The sequence below is a fragment of the Struthio camelus genome, chromosome 11 (genome assembly GCF_040807025.1).
Source record: "Struthio camelus isolate bStrCam1 chromosome 11, bStrCam1.hap1, whole genome shotgun sequence".
NCBI classification, from domain to species: domain Eukaryota; kingdom Metazoa; phylum Chordata; class Aves; order Struthioniformes; family Struthionidae; genus Struthio; species Struthio camelus.
Genome location: NC_090952.1, coordinates 10,839,044 through 10,863,851, shown reverse-complemented (window position 1 = coordinate 10,863,851; position 24,808 = coordinate 10,839,044). Strand labels below are relative to the sequence as shown.

The window sequence follows — 24,808 nt, the reverse complement described above, 5'->3', positions numbered from 1 at the left end:
CCTGACAAATTTATCTGAAGCAAACTTCTGAAGCTTCTAGGGCTTGCCAATCTTGTTAACAAGTGCAAAAGCCATCCTGCATGCAGACAAGGAAGGAATCACATTTTTATGCATTTGCCTGTGTGAATCGTCTTTTTCTCTGGGTTAGATTCAAGTTTTTTGAGGATCAGGCTTAAACACATTCAAAATAAGTACAGCAAAGTTTATCTTAAAAGTACACATTTGGAACTTTTAAATATATAAATGACTTCAAAGTCATTGGATTTCTTGCGTGTAATACCCCAATCAGTTTTACCTCACCTGCCCCCTTCCATCCTTTCCCTGTGGTTAACAGGTTCAGAAAAAATGTTGTGCAAACTCAAGGTATATCGGAGAGTCTAAGCCTTTGCTATTTAAATAAAAGTTTAAAAGGACACTATTTGAATATAAATTCACACTCAGTTCTGAAAGCTTTAAAAATATAGATTGGCTTTTTGGATTTGAGAGAAAAAAACAGTATCAAATGAAATGCATCAAGAGATGAATGAGATGCAGCTCTTCCTTAGACTGCACAACATTTATTCCCCCATTTTGTGACCATTACCTATAGACACACACGAAAATTACAGTTCTCAGGCAATTTAGACATGAAGCCTCTGCAAAAGCAGAGAAATAATTGATTTCATATAGGGTTGTTTTTTCCCACTCAAACGGCCCCCTCACAAATACTGAAGGAATCTTTTTCCTTATAGGATCAGTCCTTTTCTACAGCACAGAATTGAATAGATACAAGCCTGCACTCATTGTCTCATGATTTTGGCACAATCTCATAACTTTGGCCCCAAAAGGCTGTGTCTGTAGGGAGGAAACTTCAATTTCAGTGACTATTATATTTTTGACTGTTATACAGAAGGGTAACAAGTTTTTCAACAGTGACAGGTTCACTTGAACTTCGACTGAGACCAATTTTACCCACCTACTGCACAAATCTGAGGTGCTAACAAAAATCTTCATAACTAAACTATAGTTAGTTTGAACTGGTGACATACGGGCTCAGGCATTTTAATCTACACTTTTTTTTTTAACATCTGAAAACTATCTACGGTATTCTAATAATACATATGAGCTGAATGTAGAAAGAAAGTCCATGTTGGTGGTTTAATTCAGCATGCTTAACTCAACATAAATGTGTCACTGAATAACAATATAGTTTGTAGCCTTATTTATTTTGCATTAACATTTGGTTTTGAGTTTCTTTTGGAAAAAGTTTCTGTTTTCAACAACAATCACATCAATTTGTAGAAATTAAATTAAAAAACATTTCACTGAATTTTAGTTTTAATAAGTGATTAAACACAGTTCTGAAAAGAAATGACTGTCCAGAGACATCTAGTTATAGAATTGCATGCATTTTCTGTTTAAAAAGTCTGAAATACTCTTGCTAGTGATATGACATTGTTCACAACATAGTATCTGCATCAAAACAAATATTGTCTCCTTGGTTCAATGATCCACTTTGAAAATGATTTACCTTTTCTAAATATGTGTAACTCCATATTTTACCATCTGCCCATGTTCTGGAAATTATGTTCCCACTTGGATCATATTCCATTTTCTCAGTCCAGGTTCCTCTTTGGATATAGGTCACTAATCCAGAATGTGAATAAGTGATATTGACCTCATTATACTTGCTGATGGGTGACCACAAAATTGGGCGTCCTGTCTGGTCATACATAATCCGAAGAGTGAATTTTCGATGATCATCATAAATCTTTCCTGTTCTGGTTACATGATCAAAATCAATGGATAGCAGATTTCTATTGTGGGCCTAAATATAAAGATACAGCAAGGTAAGAAAAGCAACGCATATTAATTGCATACAATAACACTAATCAAAATGTGCAATGGTTTAACAGTATGACTGTGAATTCAGTGCTTACTAAAGACAAGAACACAGAAAAATATTCTCATGAGAAACAGGAGGACCAAGAAACAGAAAACATTACTTGCATTCCAGTTTCGCTACATGCTGCATTACACGATGCTTCCTATTTCCATGCGCTAAACTTTCTTTCCTCTCTGATCTCATCATTTCGTAAGTTCTTCTTCTTTCCTCTTTCTCCTTAACTTTCATCTTTTTCGTTTGACTTTTTGATGCCACTCAAAGCTGTGCAGTTGCGTTGCGTTCACAAACAAACAGAAATACCCTCTCTTGCCTACTCCCTCCTGAACTCCACTAATATTGGCAGTGGTACCACTGCTTCTTGGGGACAGCCGACGGTGGGTTGCCCATGAACGCTGGAGAGGGGAGAGCGTTGTTTGCGGGTACCTTCGGGTGCCCTCCTCCTTCGCCCCAAAGGCAGCCCATCGCCAGGGCTCGGGGCCAGAGGCTGAGGCGGTAGGGCCTGGCACCAGGCGTTTTTGCAGCTCTTGCCCTACCTTCAGGGTCTGCACAGCTCACGTCGGTGTGGGAACGCTCCAGTGGGAAGAGTCAAGTCAAATGCTGAGCCAGATTCCCAGAGAAAATACATTTATCCAGTGCTCTCATCATCTGCCTTCCTAAATCATTCGGTCACTGGGCAGTCACTATTAACATTAAACGCCATTTAAATCAGGGACATACTTTAGGGAACCCTAAAACATTTGTTTATTGACGGGTCTTTTTCAGATCAGTGCGCAATGCGCTCAGAGTATCAATTCATTATATTTCATCAATCATTTGTATTAATCTATTCCAAGTAATAAATTGCAAGGTAATTCTTCGCAGCAGAGATGATGTCCGTCCAGGTGTTAGCACGGTGCCCAGCACAGTGCTTGGTCCTGACCAAGACCTGCAGGCATAGCTGTAAAGTAAATGGTTAAGAATGCCTGTTTAATAATTCAAGCTGTGATCATATGGTGGCAGTGATTAGAAAGAACATTTTTATTTTCCTCTTTCTGTTTTTAGATACAAAATAATCTGAAAAATCTAGAAGAAGCAGGTGTTCTTTCTTCAACTACCATTCCTGTGGTTTTATATGCACACATGTCTAACTTTAATACCGCTCATTTACAATAGCTGTAAAATACCTATATACCCCTGTAGACTGCTCTAACTATTACAATTTATGCTCTAATGATTGTCAAGGAGCCCAAGTAAAATGTGATGCTCAGTTCAACTATATTTACTTGTATATCGTCTGATGGATTAAGTTTGTAATTATGTATTTCTTTGCAAACTTCCAACAATTTCCGAAAAAAATTGCTAGCGGTAAAATATCTGAAAAGCAAGCAGGGGATATACCCTGGCTCATATTCATTTACTATCTATGCATATATTTAATGTTCTTATTGCTATTATTATAATTATTGTAGGATACAGACAGGAAAAAGGAAAGTCTTGAATAGAAATCTCTTGCAATCTAGATTTCAGGAATGATACAATCAGTGTCTTACTGATTGTAAAGATAACAATCTGAAAATCAAATAGAGGCAGAGTGAGCAGTGAAGAAGGGCAAGAGGAGTGTTTCAAAGCTCACATAGTTAAAATAGGTATGTGCATGTTTTATTACTTTCTTTGTGTTCCATATTTTATGTCTCATTTTTTTTGATTTCTTAAAATAGATTTAAGTTAAAATTTAACATCCTTCTCAAGGTAAGACAGGGTAAAACATGGGTACCAGTCCTCATTCCTACGTTGTCACTGAAACGTTGATTTCAAATCTCAATGGTTTCTGGAAGATGACTCTTCCAACACATATAAAACTTACTAAGGTGCTCCTAAGAGAGAATGGAGCTCGTGTATGCTACTACAAGCTAGGAAGAACTCGTTTCTGAAACCTACGTCAGGCCAGGACTTCAGCTGATGAAAACAGGGAGAAATTTCAGCTGATTTCAATAACAATGTTAGTGGTTCATAAACAGATATATTTATTATACATTTTAAAACACTATTGGGCAATGCTTTCATTAGTTTTAGCGCCAGAAATTTTGCAATGCAAATAAACACACAAGTGTAAGGTTCTTGGCTTTAACTCTCAAACCTAAAGTATCTAACATATATAAACTGGAAGAGATGATTATATTACTTCCTTGTGCGTATTTCGATTTGAGTGGAAGTAAACTGATACACAAAAGCTCCTCAGGGTCCTGAGAAGGTCCTGTCATTGCTATAAGACTGGTTAATAAAGGGGAATCATTTGCTAAATACTGTAATAAACGTATCTATCAAAGCCTGTATCTAAAGGACTTTTGACTTGAATTGGGGCCAATGCATTATCTCCATTTTTGTTATTTAAAAAAAGAAAAATAGTACGCATAAATAAGTAAGAGTGGCCAAGCATCTAATTTTCAATTTTGTAGATATTCACTTATAAAAATTGGATTGCATCCAATGCCGAGTTCCTTCTAAGTTATGCAAAAGACAGGAGCGAACAGAGCTGAATTCTAATCAGTATATTACTATGCATCATGCTCATTGGTTTTAACAACAGCCTTTGCTTCATTTTTAGAAGTCAATTAAAATAGTGATTCAATTGATAAAAAAGAAGACTTGCTAGATTAAGATTGATGTTAAAATGCCTGATTGTAGATAGATTTATTATTAATATAAAATGCACACAGGCCTACAGACTGTTTTATGTACTTTCAGGAAATATCAGGGCAGGCAATTCTGCACTTAAAGGAAAGCTGTGATTAATTCCTGTTTCCCCCATTGAGTCAGGTACGGAGATCAAGTTAGATGGCTGTTCTAGCATTTTAGTTAATTTACTCATTTCTGCTCTATTTCTGGAACAGGGAATTCACACCATGCAATAATTTCACTGTTTAAAATACAACTTCTACAGCATTCTTCAGAACCTGCTAACAGTGACCGCTTTTCCAAAACTGATTTTATTCTAAGAGGATGACATGCTTTCAAGATGTCTGTTAATTGTGATTAAGAATTAAAAATGTTAGGAAGTGGCAGAGAAGGAAAAGCTTTCTTCTTTTCAACTAGGTCATCCTTTTTCTCATTCCCAGTTACCTGCTTTCTAATTTATACCTCTTACTACTCAAACCATTTGCTTCAATGACTTTATCAGGACTGATCTTTAAGTGGCATCTTTAAGCCTGATTTTTTTCAGAAAAAGCTCTTTTTTCAGAAAACTCTTCCACTGTGCTGTTTTTTCTTTAACTGAGGGCTCCTGCAAGTCTGTTCATTTCTGCTGAGAACTGGTCCAAAGCCCAGAGCTTTTCCTCACATATATTCTCAAAGTTCAGCATAGTGCTTTTTGCCCTACATTGCAAGCTTTCCAACACAATTCCTATTGTGCTAATCTTGGCATATTAAGTGCTCAACTTTATTTTCAAAATATGAGTCACTAGTTTTCTGAACAAGGTCTGACCAGAACCTCAAGTTCCACAAGTGCTTCCATTGGTGCTACCTTCTCTTTTCTGTAGTACTCAAGGATTTATTAACAATAAGCCTTAAATCCCTTTCACTATTTGACTTATTGCCTCAAACACACTATATGACGGTATTTTTGCTTCTGATTTCTTGAACGTTTCCTTTAATAACCAAGTCACCAAGTAGACACAGCTGCCTCTGGGTAAATGCTGCTGATACTCTGCCTTCTCTGCAGCAGCACCGTTCCAGCTCCTTACACCTCCATCGACTCCCCACTTTATTGGCATCCCATGCAAAAGTCTCAGCATTAAAGCTGAACACTATGAGCCATACACTTCACCTGTCCTCCAATGCTCTCCGTACTGGCCTCAACAGGCTGCTTGTGCCTTTCTCTCAGCCATATTTACATGGCATATCCTATGTTCAGAATACTGCTTCTCCTCCTTTCCACCATCAAATCCTCAGTTAATGCTCTATCCCACCAGAAGATCTCTCCAGCCTTGCCCCAGGACAGCCCTCAGGCCCTGTCAGACAGACAGTCCTAGAGCTCAGTGCAGTCAAGGCAGGGGAAAAAACCTTGTCCTACAGGCAGTTGACTTATCTTTTTATGTAGGGAGGGACAATCCATCTGTCCTCTTAATCTTGGCTAGATATAAAAAGACACTTGTAGTTTTGCAGAACCAGCGATGCAACATCCAACTGCCGGGATGTTAGTGGACACGTTCGGAGGGGCAGAGACTTTAAGACAGCAGTACACCAAAGCCATTCTTACGTTGCAGATCCTGTCACTGGGCGGAAAGTGAAGGGGGAGAAAGACTAACACACACTAGTGGTTCCGTGCACCAACAGACTGACATAGAGGGCAATCAGTCGACCTCTGGGTAGCTTGAGTTTTGAAATATTTCAATGAACGGGCGTATTTTAGGCCTGCAGCCAGAATTCATCTAATCCTGACCAATTTGTGAATTTCCTCCCATTTTCTTGGCATGCAATATTAAGGAACAGGGAGAAGCATGGGAAAGTGAGTTAAAAAAAACGTGCAATAATTTTCAACAATAGAAAATATAAATTGCATTATAGGAAAACTGTGCAGACCGCAGTACTTTAAAGTATAACTGCCAGGAACAATTTGGCCCCGGCAATGTAAGCAGAATAGATGACTGACCATGTAATTTCCATTTGAGACTTTCATTACGTAACGCGCTTAAATAAATACTTGCTATGCAGTTATTTAAGCACAAAATCGTACAGAATGCATTGATTACGCCAAGTGAGCCATGGAGGCCATAACTTGGATCTTGCTGTCTTATAACACATCCGTTTGCCATTTTAATAGGTTAAAGAGCGGTTCAGCAGCATCCCTGGTCAGGGCTATGAGGACTCATGCTATGATGAGGAAGAGGCAGTCAGAGGTAGGGCAAGAAAAACTAAATAAAGCTTCTTCCCATTTGCAAGATCCTTATAAAATAATTATGACTGCCAAGTCTGAAAGATGCCCTTTCAAACGAGTGTTTCACACAAGTGGACAGTCTGGCCAGATCATCCAAGTCTTGGGTTTCTGATTCATCAGCACAGTTGAAAACTAAATTGATGCACTTTTTGAGTAAAAAATACGTAAGGGCTTGATAATCAAAAGGCAATCCGGATTTTAATAACCAGCTCTATATTTTCAGAGATAACACATGTACCTGGAGAGAGAGACCTATTCAGAGAGGTTGTAGTTAATAATGCAGTATTTTTTACGGCTAAAATTCCCAGTTCTACTCTTGTTACAGGTGTTTTCAGGAGTATTCATGTGAAAAACAAAACTGATTTCTTCAAAAACCTTCTCTGCAAGGTAGCAGTTGCTTTGAGCTTTAGCTTTACCTAATTAAATGCTGAATGTTGACCATCTGTCATTGTAATCTGTGAGTTCGCAGGAAAATACATACAAACCACGGATGCAATGTTAAAACGATTCTTTGTTAAAGCCATATCGTAACCTGGGTAGCGGGAGTGAGGAGGTTTGAAACTGTACCACGAGTAGCATGAGGAGGTAGAGGGCAACATATACAGCCTTTCTGGACATAGAGGGAGGCTCTACATTGTTACTGCTGGCAAGAAATGTTCTGGCCCGGACACCTAGGGTGTGCCCTGAGAAACCATCTGCACCAGGCACAGGCTAGCACGCGTTATTTCCCCCAGCACAAAAAGGGTAGCTAGATCTGAGACAGAACCTGGTTCCAAGTCTGCTGCTATGCCAGAGTAACTAGGCATCGTCCTTTGCTCACAGCTTCTTCCAAAGACATAATCAAGTTCTTAGTTGAAAAAGAAGCAGAATAAAAAAAGTAATTATGTCTTGAGGTCAAGTCTTACAACGAAAATCAAACAGAGATCAAACATCCCTGTGAGTGTCGGTGGAGTTTGGTTTTGAAATTCATGGCTGGGGCCCATCATTGATACAAACTTTCCATTGCAATTCTTATAAAGTAGAACATTTCAACATGATTTTTGTTCAATGGCTTTCAAAGGGAACACTGCACTTTACACAAGAGGAAGCCTTACCCTTAACCTTCTCTCAAACGTAGAGATATTGCCTTTGGTCTGCTCCCTTCTTTGCCTCCATTCAATGAGATTTGAGTTATGCTCTCCAGGAAGGGAGATGTTGCACTTCCCTAAAGTGGGGCTGACGACTCCTGCTAGAATATGAGGCTCTGTGTTAAGAGTGATTTCCATTCCACTGGCAAAGGTGACTCTCAGAGACCCATCTGGGCTGACCCGGTAGATATTCTGCGTGTTATCTGTCAAAAAACAACAACCAAAACCAGGAAACACAGGAAAGTTCAGATCTCCAGCTTTATGAAGCAAATGTTAGATGCAAAAGGGAAATTTTGTTTGCCCCTAGTTTACAGACAGCTGTAAACATACCAACTGCAGTTATGATTTTTGCAAACTGTAACCTGCAGGTCTTCACATGTGTAAAGAACTTCTTTATTAGGTTTGGCCTGATCAACTCCACTGTGAAGGCTTTCAGCCTAAAAATATGTAAATTCATAAGCTAGGTTTTGACCACTGATATTCCGATGATTGTAGCATGTTGGGACACGCTAACAGAATACTGCACTGTTTAAAAAGGATGAGTGCACCGAGTATCTAAGGTGAGGCCTGAAAGCTATTTTCACAAAAGCCTAGGATGACAGCCAGTCTCCCATTCTGACCCTTTTGCTCAGTCTCACTGTACTAAAAAGGTCTCCTCTTTCCCATTAGTAGAAGGACTCAGAGGCACAGGCACAGCGATGCCCATCCATGAGCCTGAGGCCTGATGCAAGAAGGACACTGGGGAACCAGTGCTGGAATTAAAACGGCCAGGTCAACAGTGGTAGCACAGTGAGCAACTCCAGAGGTGCAGGACTGTGCTGCAGAGGGCTGACATCTCCTCTCCCTTGCTTGTGCACACTAATTCCTTCCCTGTGTTTGGGAGAGGCTAAGGATATGCCTGGGGAAGTCACTGTGGCTCCACTGACAGATGATGACTTGATCCTGATACTGTACATTTAGTGCCAAGAACAAAGCAAAAACTCTCACCTTTGAAATACAACTGAATACACAGCACCTTACCAGCTAGTGACTATGAAAAGGATCCTTCATTTAGCTGATCCACATAGAAGCAATTGGTGCAGCTCTTGGGACATGAATATGTGGAAAATATTTGGCCATGTCAGAAAGTGAAGGTAATAGACACCGCATTAAAAGAGATTTTGTGACTCAGATGCAAGATGTCAGATTGCGTGTTTGCAGGATGCTTCATGATAGTTTCACAGAGATATAGAAATATGCAAATTATGTGAATTTATAAACATATTAGCCACAATTATGGCTGTTTATCGCTGGTACTGCCTGTAGTGTGCTACGCACTTTCCTGAGACAGAATTGGGTAACGTCCCATCCTTGAGAAGCTTAATATTTAAGGACAAACATAATCATGCAGTGGGTAGCTGGAGCAGACAGCAGATGTGATCACTCAAAGACTAACAGGTGATACAATGCTATACTATAGCATAATTTTTTCCACTTACTCAGTGTCTTCTCTCTAATGCGTCAGTGAAGAGCAATGAATGAATGCCTTGTGAGGTGAGTTCTTCCTTTTTTTTGTATAGATTAAAAGCTGAGAGGTAGAAAAGTTCTGTGACTTGCTCAGGGTTACAAAGCTTTTCTAGAGCAGATCTGGAAGTAAAGCAGACCTATTTCCCACCACCAGTTCTCTCAAAGCTTCTCCCCTTCCTCCCGAGAGTCCACTGCCAACAGTGGATCAGCAAAGAGAAAAAAAAACAAAAACCAAATTGATTAAACTGTATAAAAATAGAACTATGATAATGAACCTGCAAAGTCTGAAGGAGGACACTGGGGAACTTCCATCAGGCAAAGAGTAAGCACTTCTCAAGAGATATGATTCACCAATGGACTGAAGCTGTCAGGGAAATACTACGATGTCCGCAGCGGCCTAGTCAAAACCTCACCCGAGAGGCAGGCACTAGGTGACGTGGGTCATGCCTTTGCCCTTCCTGCAAGTGCTGCCACTAGGATGCAGTACTGCTAGAAGGAATCACAGGGACAGCTAAGCAAGGCACTGGTAGCGTTAAAATGTCAGTGGAGCATGTCACTCTTTGGGCAGTATTTCTCAGAGTAACAAAGCTCAGTTTATTATAGGTCATTCCAACTCCTCTGAATAAGTTGCAGCACATAAAGCCCGGAGACACTGGAGATTTCAATAAATGGAACCTATCCACGGGACTGAGCACTTCCTAGAAGGAAAAGAATTCACTGGTGGTTGGTTTCCAATAGCTACCTCAGGAGAATTATAAGTAGTATCTAGCTATTTGTACTGAAGCAAGCAAGAAACAAATGAACCAGCTTTAGTCTTTTTTTGGCAAATGGTTAAGAACACAATAATGTCTAGAGCTTGAAATGTAGCAATTAGGGAAGAAGTACGAGAAATGCCTTATTTACCTTGTTTTAAAGTATATATTGTAGAGGTAGCTGAGAAGTTTGTGGCTGTGATCACATTTTCTCTGTTTGAAGTATCAAGTTCTACTCGTGTCAGTTTTTCAACATCACTGTGGAAACTACTAACTTCACCAGTTGGGAATGTTGCGTTGGTCAGATGGCCATCAGAGTCGTACCTGAAAGAGATGATGTTAAAGAGCCATGAGCATACATCACTATTGTTTTGTAGATACTCCTAAGAGAATAAAAGAAGACCAGAGAATAGAAGAAGTTTCACCACTTGTGCACGCAGTGGTGAGGGTTTAAACCTGCTGTAATGTGATACAAGACGGTGGCCACTGGAGGTCACTCAGCATTCAGGCAACCCAGCCACCTTGGAAAAGGCCTCTTCCTACACGTTCGTTAAAATAAATCCAGTTCTAAGATACTGCAACAGTCAATAACTGCCTTTTGTTGCTGATGTTTGAAGTACATAGTAGGAGTGCTAAATTTAAAGAGGATTAAAACTGTAACAGTAGTGATTAAATTGGATTGAAATCTGTAGCAATTCAGTTGTCTAAATGGTATATACCCACGTGTTAATTCCCTGCTCAAATCAGCAAGAACTTCTCCTTAGAAGTAACAGCAACAGAATCCAAACCTCCACATTTTAGTTAACCTACATTTCACCAGTGCTATAGGAATTCTTTTTGTTTGAGGTACTTCATATGAATCAGGTCGTGTTACAAAAAGGGGAATAATTAATGCAAGAGATTTGGAGCAGTGTCTCCAATGGGTCTTTTCATGTTTGTTCTTTCCGATGGTTCACATGAAAAACAATGCAGAGTAATGCTCGCTGCTTGATATTGTTACATATTCATGTCTCTAATCTTAAAACCTTACTGATGCTAACACATTTTATTCAAACAAGAGACCTCACTGATACTGCCGATCCATTTGCATGACTAAAAACAACTCATGTTCATAAAGCAGAAGCCTATTTGTGCAGGTAGGAAAACATAATTAAGCTTTAATGTTTTATTAACTGTCTCCCCTCATTCACAAAACACATCCTCAGCTGGTGTATCAACTGGCCCAGCTCCATTGCCTCCAGTGGACTCCCCTGGAGTCCTTCCAATTCATACCAACAGGTGATCTGGACCTGTCCTTCACTTCAATGTGTTGGCATCATTTCTTTAGGACCCTCATCTCCCCCTAGTTTATCAGACAAAATCTGTATGTCACAAAAGGCATTTGGGAACAAAATTCGGAATCCCCCTCTCCTCAATATAAAAAAAGAGAAACAGAGCAGCTGTTCTTTTCCACATGAAACACTGGAGAAAGAACTAGAGAACATCTTGCATTTTTTGACAAATGAATTCATCAAATGTTAAATATAATATAATCTCTCTCTCCTTCACTTCCTACTGCACTCATATACATCATGCAACTTCTTTACATTCCATCCTTATGCTGGTTCTGTGTAAACCGACTGGCTTCCACGCCCAGCCAGGAAAACTGATTCAGATCACTGCTTTTCATCATTAAAAAATACCATGAGCACTGGTCAGGTGTATTTCATTTACTGCTTGATGAAACAGATATGAGAGCTTGCTGGTCTATTTGGACTTTCTACTTTACCATAGAAAAATCCCCAAATCATGAATTTTTATGGCGTAAGTGCAGCTAGTTTACTGCAATGTACTTGCCCATAAGACTCAGGATCCATCTCTGCTAAGGATCCAGTTCTGCTGCTGATAGCGCTAATGATGAGACACAAAACTTCGTGTGTAGCTGAAAAATGGCAGAAATAGTTACTGGATGGCAGGACAGACAGGTACTGAGTAACTATAACGAGACTGTAGGACACATGTCAGTGGACTCTTACTTGTGTACCTGCTCCCATGGACTTCAATGAGAACACACAGATCAGTGTCTCAGTAATGAATCCACAGCACGACCGTCTAAAGGGTTTTTTATTCCAGATTACTCCAAGAAACCCAACCTTTTGAGGATAGATTCTGCCACCTTTCACATGATGAACAGTCGCATACTCGGAATCAGTTCCTGCAGAGCCATGTTCTATCCATACTAAGAGGGGTAGAATCACAACAAATTTCTTAATGTTAATTTGGGGCCCAGCTATGTCACTGTTAATCACGTCAGTGACCATTTAATCATGCAAATAACTGCATTGATTTCAGTACTCACATGAGGAAGTACTCACCAATATCTAAAAATGCACACTTGGGGATATATCTTCACAATCTATTTGCATTTCTATGTGTAGCATACAGTTAAGAGTTATACCATTTCAAAGGGAAAGCAGTCTAATTAATTTTTTCAGAGACAGTTGTTTCTTGCAGGTGTTTTTTTGTCCTTGATTTAACAGACGCCCAGTGCCCCTCTCCCCTTTTATGGCTTTAATGATCCAATATTAAAAAAATCTAGATGACTGAAAATTGTACATTAGCTGTAATTTTATGCAAGAGCTCTTTCAGTACTTTCATTCCATCAGATTAGAGCAGATGGATGACAAGTACTTTTGTAGGTGGTTTTCTACCTCTTAATAATTTCCCTCGGTGAGTGAATCTGACATACAGGTAGATGTTCTGAACAGTTCATTATCTTTGCTCATATTCCCAAGTACGTGTGATATGTGTTGTTAAACAAACTCATCCCTGTTTCAGCTTGACAGTGCCACGGGTTGAACTTTTAGATGGGAATGTAAATCTAGCTTAAAAAGAAAAGATGATTCCAAGCAATTTGAAAGTTGCTCATACGGTAATTCTCTAAGCTCCAATACTGTGTTTACATAGGACTCAGAAGCAATTCGAATATTAAAGTATCCCCTTCAAAAAATCTGATTTTCAAACAGAAATCAGATTTCAGCTCAGAATGTGACCTGTCTGGAAAATAATGTCTGGTTAAAGCATGACTAAGGACCACCACATCCTGTAACCTACTCATGGCAAAAGGTGAGAACCAGCTCCTGAAACCACCCCTACTCAGCACAGCACTAGTTATAGTGAATTGTCCCTCCGACTGCAGCAGCATGTATGACATTTCATATCTCAATCTTTCAGGAAGCTGTAATATATCAGAAAGATGACTTAAAATTTTGGACCAAACAATAAATATTTATGACATAATTTCAGTATTTGATTTTGCTGTTGTCTTTGTTATGATAGTAACAGTAGTTCTGTTAAAAGCTACTGACTGACCCAGAATAAAAGAACAGAATGAAATGGGGATACCCATGGAGAAACCCAGCTGGGGAGACCCCAACTTCTCTTATCACTGCAGTGAACCCATTTTCTGTGAAGACAACAGCTCAAGAAGGAGCTGACAAGGAAAATCATAACATCAAACAGGCATTTGGCAGAAGTGCACAGATGTGCACAGATGGGTGAGATCTGTGCAGCTCAAAGCATCACTGAGGACAGTGCATCACATAGCCTGCAGTTAAGCTACTGAAAGTGTGACAAATGTTTAATTTAGCAAAATTTCCTCGTGTTAGGCATAAACACTGTACTATTTTGGAATTTGTTTTCGTCTTGAAGCAACTTATTCTCAGAAAATGAAACATCCTTCCAAGGCTCCATGTGAAGAAATTTGTGTTAGGTACAATGGGAGGCACTTGTCCCAAAGGTGACATCCTTTAATAAAAAGATCTTACTGTACTTGAGTTCTACTTGAACAAACAACTTGGCAGAGGACAACAGGCCTAAGCAATAACTGCATGAAATGGTTTAAACTGAATGTCAACAGGACAGAGTAAGAATACCAAGATTAAACCCACTGGGAAGCACACTACTACTCTAACATTCCCATCTTCTCAAATGACAGTCAAGACCCTGCAACACATGATGCTCAGTACTTTAAGAAGTAATAGGCATGACTTACAGCTATTGTGAGCGCTTTTTGAAAGTGTCATTGATTCCCGATCTGGATTGAGCCCATCCTCATGTAGTGATTTAAAAGGGTCACTCTTAGTGTTGAAGTTATCACAAATAAGCACATATTTGAATTCAGTTATGCACGTAATAGGAGACAGTCTTAGGTCAGTGTTAAAATAGCACCAAGACAAGAGTGAGCTATGTTTTGTTGCATGATAATTTAAATTTCTATCACTAAATGCCTGATAAAATGAGAACTGAAGCAGGAAGGCCCTGTATGGTTTTGTTTTCCAGCAGACTGTCAAAAACGGTCCTCTCTAACTGTGTATACTTACATTAACCCTATTAATTTACAGTGTCTTTGGCAGAATAACGGAGGGCAGGATGAGAAAAACATCCCCTTGAATAACACATCCCACGCAGTAGTCTGCTCTGCTTTTATCCTTCTTGCATTGTAATAAAATATTATTCTAAAAACCTCTAATGATGGTGACTCAACTACCCCTCTAAGGGATTTATACAGCGACTTAATTCTCCTCAGTGTGTTTTTTCTGTTCATATCTCACCTGGATGGCTTTTCATTTTAGTTTTTGACTATGAACCGCTGTACCCTACAAAAAGCAGGCATTATTATCCTCTTGGAAGAGCTCTGAACTAATAGTGAAATGTTAACATAAAATTTCCACCATCACCTGTCACATCCCCAAGCAGAGATTAAGACAATTTATTATAAATAATGAGAAGGCCTGATATATCCCACCTCTCAATAAACTGAATGTGAACTTTTTCTCGGGTTCTTTTCTCTCTGGGATTATACTAGGATGCTCTGATTGTTCAACAGCTCCTCTAAGGCAAACGTATTCAACTGTCTTCGCTTGCCTTTTGGAAGTCCCGTCAGGGTTCTCGAGTACTCCCAATCCCCTTATTATCTATCTCTTTGTCACTATAAATCCTCTTCCCCTACTGTTAGAGACAAGTCCACCCTTGCCTTTGAACGTTCCTTCCTTTCAGATTCTCACTTTCCTTTGTGACACTCCCTTCTTCTATGAATTTTTTTTTTTTTTTTTACCAACTTCAAGAATTTTGCAAATTCCTGCTTCATATTACAGCTTGCCTCCTTTTCTTCAGTTACAAAGAACTTCCATAATCATATTTTCATTTAGAGAAAGAGAGCTTCACAAATAATAAAGTGTAAATGAAGCATAATTTCAGGAAGCTTTTGCTACACTCAATGGGCGCCACTTACAGAGCTTTTACATGTGACAGGCTTTGGCCCTTAAGAAATGGTACTTCTGCATTGTATAAGCTTATACAACAGCATTGCTTGTGCACTATCATGCGGCATTAGTAGCGAGTACTCTTTTTAAATTGCTAGAACTGACTAAAAAAATTTCGGTGTTCTTTTCAAATAGTGTTCTTTACATCATGCATTTAACGATGTGGACTTACTCATACACAGTTGTCCATCCATTTTCATCGCTTTTGGTTGCTAAAAGTCCTGTGTTTCCAGGATATGTCATCAACGCCAGGTTGTAGCCTTGGGCATAAACTCTTTTGAGAACACCATTGCTGCTTATTGTCAGCCAGTACACCTGGCCGCCGGGAACCACCAGCCACAGGGGCAACCCGCTTGTGTCTCTGCGAATATGAACTGAATTCCCATTGCTGCTCGTGATTGTGCCAATATCCCCTTCTCCACTGTAGGTGAAATTGTAAATATAGTCCCTGGTTATGAGGTTGAGCGTGTGGAGGTGGGTTCCGTTGATGGTGAACTGATACAGCTCCTGGTCCGCCGGCGATGCAATCTCGTACATATTCAGGTCACTGAGATGAGCCTTGTTTCGGCTGACTGCACGGATGCGGACGTTGCCAAGGTCTGCTACATAGAGTGTGTCATCAGGGGAGACTGCTAGAGAAGAAGGTGCTTTCAGCTTTGCATCTTTGGCATATCCACCATCACCTAGAGGAGAAACAGTAATTATTTTAATAATGTGTAATGTCTGTATTTTACCAGGATCCCTAAGCCTGCCACACTGCTTCTCTTCAGCATCATTTACAAGTCAACAAAATAGTATCTTCTTCTAATAAATTAACACCCCCCCCACTATGTAAAGTAGTGCAATTTTAAATCAGTCTTATTGAAGACAAACAATAAGATACAATTATCTCATTTACACCACTTTTGCTAACTCCCAAACCCTGCTGCTCAGGGAAATATTACATGGTAAAATGTGAAAGAAAAAGAAATTGCAACAGCTGAAGTTTCATTCCCTACTTTTTGTCTGTTAGCCTGTAGTAAAAGTAGAACACTGATTTAAATAAAACAAAGAGAAAACAAAAATTCAGCTAAAATGACAATGAAGCAAAGATTAATTTATACTTATTAAAACCTCAACACTGTAGGAAAATAAATGAAAATAATAGCCAAAAAGTACTTTGAAAAAACATCCCCTTCGATATCACTTGGTAATTTAGATAGTTCATATATTTTAAGGTTAAAGGAGGACATTTTTCATCATCATGGGCCTGACATGCATATCAAAATGATTTTGCATGAGCAGGATTTTCTACAACTAGCAAGAAAGCGTACTAAACCTCACTCTTAGGGAGAAGCCCATTACTGTTTGCACTGCTCCCCTTCTCCTGGCTGAAAAATTAGATTTGAGGGAGATTTTGAGCAAAGCCCATGCTGCCTTGGAAATGCACAAATTAGCGGGTCTTTTTGACAAGCTGGCCATGCCTTTCACCAACTCAGCACTGGCACAGTCATTAGATTTGCCACAATTTTTCATTTTTCAGCACTGAGGGCAGATTCTTCATCCTCTTTCCTATTTGAATAAGATCCTATTTAGCACAGTTCTAGCATATCTGCAACTGGAGCTAGCATCCCTTAGAAATGCATGTGATACTTTGATTATCATTACAACACTGCGTCAGCAGCCCACCTCCTCTGCAAGACAATTTACATTTTTTCCTCTCCATTCCTGACACATTTAATGTTAGTAATTAACCTTTTATTTGAAAGGGGAGTTCCTAAGAATTATGATGACATTACGGAGCTGAACAAAACGATTCTTAGAGATGACACGGTAACATACCGCACTTGTCTGCGTGCCCCATTATGAAACAGGTTTTTATGGGAAAAAAAAAAAGTCACAGTTTGGTTTGCCTCCCCAGGTGTGTGTGCAGGGGAGTGCAGCTCTGTCGCTGAGAACAGCGAGGGGCGCAGTGTGGGCTTGGTGTTGCCCCTGCGACTTGAAACCACACAAGAAAGGAGAAATTTTGAACATTACGTGTTTGCATTGCTTTGCTGACCATGTAGCATGATTCAGGTGCTGAGAAGTCCTAAATTTCTGTTTTTCATTGGATGTGAAACATTCTGGTTACCATCCTCAGTGAAAAGACTTATCTGACTCATCAGCCTCAAGCTGCAACGTGCAAGCTGCCTCAGGGCTGGTACCATCCTAAACAAGAGCAGACAAAACTGACGCAGAAAGGCAGGCTCAGAGCTAGGGTGGAGCAGCATGCAACCTCTGTATCGAAACAGCTAAGGTCACCCTGAGGTTCCTCCAGCGTCAACTGCGGCAAGACTCACATCTCTGCATCCAATGGATTAAACAAAGCCGTGAAGGTTAGCTAACAAGGTTTGCAGCTTGCCAAGGAAACTCAGTCTCTGCTCATCTGTCCTTCCCCTTGCTATGCTGGTAATTTGCAACCATGCCCGGGGATCTGAACAGACCAGCGACAGGAAATAACTAGCGTTGCCTCACCTGAGAAACAGTCACAATTAGGATCAATCTTGCAGTCACAGTCTGACGGGGCTCCAGCAATGACAGAGATCTCACCATTGGTTGTGACCTGTTGTATACGGTTGATCTTTCTTTCATCTGTTTCTGCAATGTACAGTATGCCACTGTGAGACACAGCGATCGCTCTGGCTGACTCCAGGGTTGAATGGATGGCCACCTTGCTGACGATGAAGTGATCGATGCCTGGCACCTGGCAGTGAATAGGGCGCCCCGCAATAATCCGCACGCGCCTGTTCTCAGAGATCTGCAGAACGATGTTGTTGTCCAGGACATAGAGTGAATTGTCTAGTGGGTTCACTGCGAGGTCTGTTGGCCACTCTAACCGCACCTGGAGAAAAAAATTAAGGGGAAGGCAGAGAAGCAAAAGAAAAAAGAATGGTTAAGTCACTAAAGCAGTTCTACTCAATGACCTCTGATCATCACGATATCAAGGCATTCAGGTGGATTCATCCAGCGCTGCTTCACTAGTATATACCTTTAATTTTGCGTGGCTGAAGAAGCTTTAATAAGCACACTCTTTTGTAAGGTCCAAAACCACTGTGAGACAAAACTTGATTTCAAAAGTAATTAGCATCCTCTGAAAGGAATTTGCACAAGTTCATTAAGGTGGGAACTTTATTATACTTATATGCTCAGGCAAATAAAAACACACGCTTCACGTCGGGCAACATCAGCCAGAAGATTTTCCAGGTCTGAATGTTATTGTATCAAGGTTGCAGTCAACACTGGCAGAGTGAAAAACAGCTAGAGGTTGTCAGTATTTTAACACTTTTCTGGACTGGGTCACAACAGCTCAGGAGGCTGGTCCCCCTCCCCAGCTAATGGTCAATGCAGGATTTGGGCTGCAGCTTGTCTATGGAAAGATCAGAAAATGACTGAACCACAGAGATCGTAAGACAGTCTATTTTTCTTTGTCTCAAGCTGCTTTGCTTGTTGTCCTTTGTGAAGAGAGGACTGCTTTTAGTTGAGAGGGATTTTTCTGAACTACGCACTTAAATTGTCACAAGAAAATAAATACCTGGCTAAAATGTAATGGTTTTCATATGCAGTTATCACAGAAGCTTCTATTATTTCATTTACTGATTTTGTTGCTGTTCTGGTTTATTTTTCCACTGCACTAATTAAAAGATCTATGAATTTAGAGACCACAGATGCTGACACAATGGTCAACACTGAGGAATAACATATGGTGGAGAGCGTGGCCATCCTGAGCCACCTGCTCGCCTCGGGTCAGCTCAGGCACCCGGCTGAAGGCCAAGTTTCTTCAGTTCTCAAGTACCAGTATTTCCTGAATAATCTCATTTCCAGAAGTACACTTCTGGTTTGATAATTGATGTTTTAATACAACGAGGGCATTGTGGCTACTCTCTCTCGCCCTGCGTGGTTATCTGGCGCACCACACAATTAAGAAAGCTCACTGAATAATCGAAGTCCTCCCTGTGCTCAGTTCCTTTTAGTAGACCGCACAACAACTGGCATGCAAGAGTAATGCTGTTGGGTTCAAGATCTCTTCTAGACCAGGTGGCAGAGTCATTCCAAATGATGATGAACGTGGTGAAACAGTTGGAAACAGATTCCAGTCATAAAGGTGGTGATTTCTGTGGATGCGAGTGACAGCGTCTGGCTGCTACCAGGATGGGTTAGGGCTGATTTAAACATAGCTGTGAGCTTATGCTGTCTTCTTTGCAACTGAGATTTCACCAAGAAGCTGAACAAAACTATTTAGGTAGCATAAAACGTCTAAAAGACTACCTTCGTGAAACTTTGAAAAAAACATATTCGCAATATACCTGTAACACAGAACGTTTCATTGCTTTATCAAAGTAAACGGATTATTTTTAATAGAAAACATACACCATGAACCTTAGCACCTCCTTCACAGACCGCTCTAGTGTTAAGATGATCTTTGCTTAACCATAACTAGACTGTGAGTGATAAAAACTGACAGTCTTTGCCATAATGACACTCCTTAGCATCTGCCACATCTTAGTAGCTGGCTTTACTTTGTGGGCCAGCCAGGTTCTTTGCCCCAGAGAACAATCCGAATTCCTCCCACTGAGGAAGCGTTATCTGGAGTCTCTGCAGATATACAGGGACCGATCTGGGCCAAAACAACTTTTTTTTGTGGTTGATTTGAGGCTGGTTCTGTTTATTGAGATAGAGGAAGCTTTTATGTAACCGTTCATATCCCTTACAAGAATGTCCCTAACACCTAAGAAGAGGCTAGATTCTTAACAGGTATAATTAGCTGTAAGCACATTTATTTTGATACTGATCACATAATAAGCATAGCTGCATTATGACAAAAATAAATAAAATTTTAACTGGGGACATTTGAACAATTTTCTTTACTAAACCCGACCTCTGTTGCCTTGCCCACTGCAAAACTAACAGAAGGTATGGCTGTAGCTTCTAATTCCTGGGTTTGAAGCCATCTTGGGTGTATTCATAGGCTAATCCCAGGTGAGATGATTAAAGCTAGCATGTACACGTCTGGAGACTGCAGCACAGGTAACAGCTGCTACTCACCGCATGCTTACGCTAGTGCAACTAAAGGGGAAAAAAAGGCCAAATAGGACAATGAAAAACAAACCAAAACCAAACAAAACCCCAACCATTCGCTGAGAAAGAATCCCAAAGATTTAGACAAAATCTGCATTGCTCTTGTCAGGACGAGGCTTCATTGCAGCTAAAACTGCTGTAAGTCAGGGCTGGTGCAGTCCCAGCCCAGCTCCCCAGGCAGCTCTGCTCCCCTGCAGCGGGGCTGGTGCAGTGAGCTGGTTCGGGACACTTCACTGGCTCAAAACTAATCACCTCAATCAGCTTAAGCTGAAGTGTAACTGCACCCTCAGGTTGACTGTTACCTTGAAAAGTCACTGGTGGTTTCCTTTCTTTTAAGGCAAGCTGCCCTCTGGCAGCTTTCTGTGGCCAAACCATCAGTTGTGCTTCATTCAAATCCAATAAACATATTACAGAGAAGGACTTCAATTCTCATCTGATATGACTGGGGTCATTAAAAAGTTTTTCCAGACAAAACGCTCAGTTAGGGTTAGAATATTAAGTCAGTTAATGTACTTTTTAATCTCAAGCGATATGTCATAAGCCCTGCAAATACTCCTCTCCCACACATGTATGTTTTTCTTATGACTCAAAACTGGGACAATTGCAAGTGGTATTTCTGATATTTGATGGGTTGTGGTTTTTTTCCAAGCAACGTGCAGAAGCGTCACTGCAGAATATCCCATTATAAACAAGCCGACAAGGCTTGTTCGGTAGAAGGCAGGATCTTACACTCTTCACGCACCCCAACTGCCAGGTGACAGCCTTGGTGTGGTTCACTGGAGACTGAGTATATTTTGCAATGGAGATCACGGCAGAAACAAATGAACCCTTGAGCCATGAGGCTTTTTGCGTGTAAGTATTAACATGTCCAGTTTTCCGGGAATTCTGCATTTAACTGTCAACATCAAGGCTCTAGCTATATCTGATAATCAATGTCTGGTTTGAGAAGTGTAAAATTAACACCTACTGGTCTGGCTCTCTAATATAACTTTTCATGTCAAGTGTTTTGGAAACACAAAGTGCATTAAGATGGTTTCAGTTTAAATGAATTTTGGATGAGAGATCTACATTTAGGTAACTGCATAACGACATTTTGGGGTGTTTGTTTCTTTCTTCCAAATATACTCATGTACTTGTGTATATATGTGTGTGTGTGTGTGTGTGTGTGTGTGTGTGCATACATATATATTTGTGTATAGTTTTGAAAACTCTTTACATGTTTTCCCCATAGCAAAAGTACAAGGTTTACAGCTAAATAATGCGGGTTTTTTGCAAAGCAGCACTGGTACGAAAGCATGCACTCATATGCTTCTTAAACATATACAGAGAAGCACACACATGTAAGTGTGAGCTTGTGAAGAATATTGTTTTATTTTTGGTTTTGATCATATGGCTAAGATTTTCTGCATGTTTTGCGTGGCATTTTATGGTTGCGGCATTTTTGGTGTTATTTTAAAGAAATCAAATCAAACAAATTGTACTGTTCCTATCAAAGCAAGAAAAATAACAAGGAGAAAAATTATCCTGGTCTATAGATGCAAATTTCATGAGCTTAACTGTTTGGGGCGCAAGGGGAAATTTCACTGGGATAAGTTTAATTTATCATGAATTAAAAGAAGCTGCATAAATCCACAAAAAGCCTTCACCATTGCTTTGATTTCTTGCCATGCACTGCTTGTGTATTTTGACTCAATTTCATGTAGCAGCATGAAATTCATGCCAAAATTTTTCTGATAGTCCTGAGTGATGCATTACTTCTTATCTGTACTGCTCAGCCTTGAGCTCTTCTATTTATGCTAACTTTGTCTTTATTCAGCTGTACGATACGCATTCACAAACCTGATCAGACCCTCGCCCACATTTCTCTTTTCCTGTTACTTCATGTTTTCACTTCCTCCTATTCGTACTCACTGCAGCTGTTGTTTCCAGTCCAAACCATTTTTACTCACCACAATGCCCTTCTAAGTGCTGTTTTTCTCTCTTTCTGCCTAAACCCTTCTCTCCAACTCCTTCTGTGCGAGGAACGGCTCGGAGGAAGGGCTCGCAGGGGCGGTCGGTTGGTAACGAGTGTGTAGTTTACACGGCCAGAGGAGACCCGTTCTGCCTCCCTCAACTTTTTACAAGATGTCTCACTACGTGTATTTCTCTCTATTTTCTCCCAGTTGACAACCACAGATATTTTCTCACCATTTTCTGTCAGTTTGCCCCAGCTGCTAGGATCTCGCTTTTGTTGACACGGACGCGGTCAGCTCCTCTCGGCAGCCTAGCTTCTTCCTGAACAGCACGCAGAGAGCGAATTCAGCTCGCCGCGGTCTCACGCCGGCAGGACGCTTCCTTGCGGTTGCGTTACAGCCTTCCTCTCACTTCGAAAGAAGCCTTTGCTTCTCATGGTCCTGATGCTGAGCTTTATAAAATTCAGACTTGGCCAGCGCAGCTGGAACAGTCCCTGCTGTAAGCTTTACAAATGTTGCACTCCCTGCATTCATTGTTGCCCAGTGCAAAACCCAAACAAATGAGTCTTGGATACGGAAATTAGAGGGCCTTTCTGAATGAAACCCCCTTCCTTTGAAAGGAGCCTGGCAGCCTACCTACCCCTGTTCTCCATCCCTGGAGGAGGAGCAGCTGAGGCACGTTTACAGATGCAACTCAGAGGTCTGAGGCCACTAGTCCTTGGGATTGCAGCTTGCGTAGTCTCCTCGCCAACCCGCTTTTACCATGAATTATTTCCAGTGGATGTGAAATCTGGCACAGGAATGCAAAATGGCAAGGCACCATCACCTTTTCGTTGCTTGTCTTCCTCATTTTACATGCCACAGGCTTCACTATGTCCTCTCTTTCCAGCTCTCTTCCTGTTTCACAATTTCTTTTTTATGATTTATTCTGCTGCACAACTTAAAAGACCATATGAAGAACCTTGGGTCTACCAAATCGATAGCAAAAGCTGATTTCTATGTGGGCAGGTTTCATGCCGCCTCTATTTAATAATAGAGGGCATATCTTCCAGAATCACATAAGCCCACTGACTATGAAAATCAATGAGACTTAAGATTCCTAAGCCATTTAAGTGCTTTTAAACATGGTACCATGGTTTATACAGGTTATGAAAAAAATAATTTGTTAAACGCCCAGAGGTAATTTACAAAGTATTTCTAGCAGTCGGGTACCTCTGAGAGGAGTTTGCTTAGGTTCTTCAATTAAAATGTCTCAAAATAGACCTTAAACTTGAATCTAACCTAAACGCATCTCTAATGCTGGAGTGGGAATAGATGTCCTCCATACAAACCTTTCCAGCTAATTTGCGCGATCAAAAAGAGGGAGCAGGTGTAAGTGGGAATCTAGTTAATGGCACTGTTCCTGTTTTGCCTTGCTTTCTACCTTGGACCTCCAGACACCATTGTTGCTAAACTAGGCAGCATACAAGTGAGATTGAGTAAATCTTAGTAAGTTTCCTATAAGTTTTGGCCTCATCTTTCCAGTTTGAGCTCAGATACAGAAAGCAAGAGTGTTAACAAAGAGAAGTGAAAGATACTGAAGAGCTTTAATTACCACAGTGATTAAAAGCTGTCTGAGAATAGTGAGAGGCTAGAGCTAAGTATCTTAAAGTGCCTTTTGCTTTCAGTAACTATTGAGGCTTATAAGAGCATTTCCTGCAAACTGAGAGGAAGAGAAGATACATAGAAATGAAGTTTCCATATCCGAAGAAAGCTTCAGCTAGCGAAGAAAGCAAAAGCCCTCCTATTGAACAACACAAGCCACTGCAAACGTATCACTCACCTACTCTGTCTGTAGGATTGACTCCCCCCTGAACACAGAGTCAAGATTTCTTTCTTGAAATTAAAACTTCCTATAAATTTGGCTTAAACTGCCCAGGAGATTGTGCCTCTCACCAGGATCATGACTTCTCACAATTGTGCTGCTCCTCAGGGCAGTGCTTCCCTGACCCCAGGGCTGGGTGGAAAGTGAAAACAGAAGAGGTGATCAATGAGAATCAGCTGTTACAAGTGGCAGCTGGAAGCACAGGAGACAAATGTCTCCTCAGCTGGATCTGGGCTGCAGAACGTATTCCCATGGAGACCAGAATGAACTTCATGGCTTCCACAAAAAAATGCAAGTCACTTTCTGTGACTTAAATTTTTTCCTTAAGAGTTACACCATTAAACAGACAAACAAACATTCTGCAAATGAAAGGAAGATGGGGAAAAAACAGGTAAACTGTAGTTTATGGAAGA

The 24,808-nt window shown here is 40.4% G+C and overlaps 1 protein-coding gene across 5 annotated transcripts in view; it reads right to left on the bottom strand.

The window, feature by feature from the left end:
• Positions 1-24,808, bottom strand: part of TENM1 (teneurin transmembrane protein 1) — a 910,925-nt gene that overhangs the window by 12,325 nt on the left and 873,792 nt on the right. For all 5 annotated transcript variants that reach the window (XM_068956568.1, XM_068956571.1, XM_068956570.1 and 2 more), the window contains 5 exons: positions 17,979-18,345; positions 15,658-16,168; positions 10,334-10,506; positions 7,892-8,127; positions 1,511-1,807 (listed from right to left, as the gene is read on the bottom strand). In XM_068956568.1, coding sequence (XP_068812669.1) covers positions 1,511-1,807; positions 7,892-8,127; positions 10,334-10,506; positions 15,658-16,168; positions 17,979-18,345 — 1,584 coding nt within the window. The remainder of the gene's footprint in view (positions 1-1,510; positions 1,808-7,891; positions 8,128-10,333; positions 10,507-15,657; positions 16,169-17,978; positions 18,346-24,808) is intronic.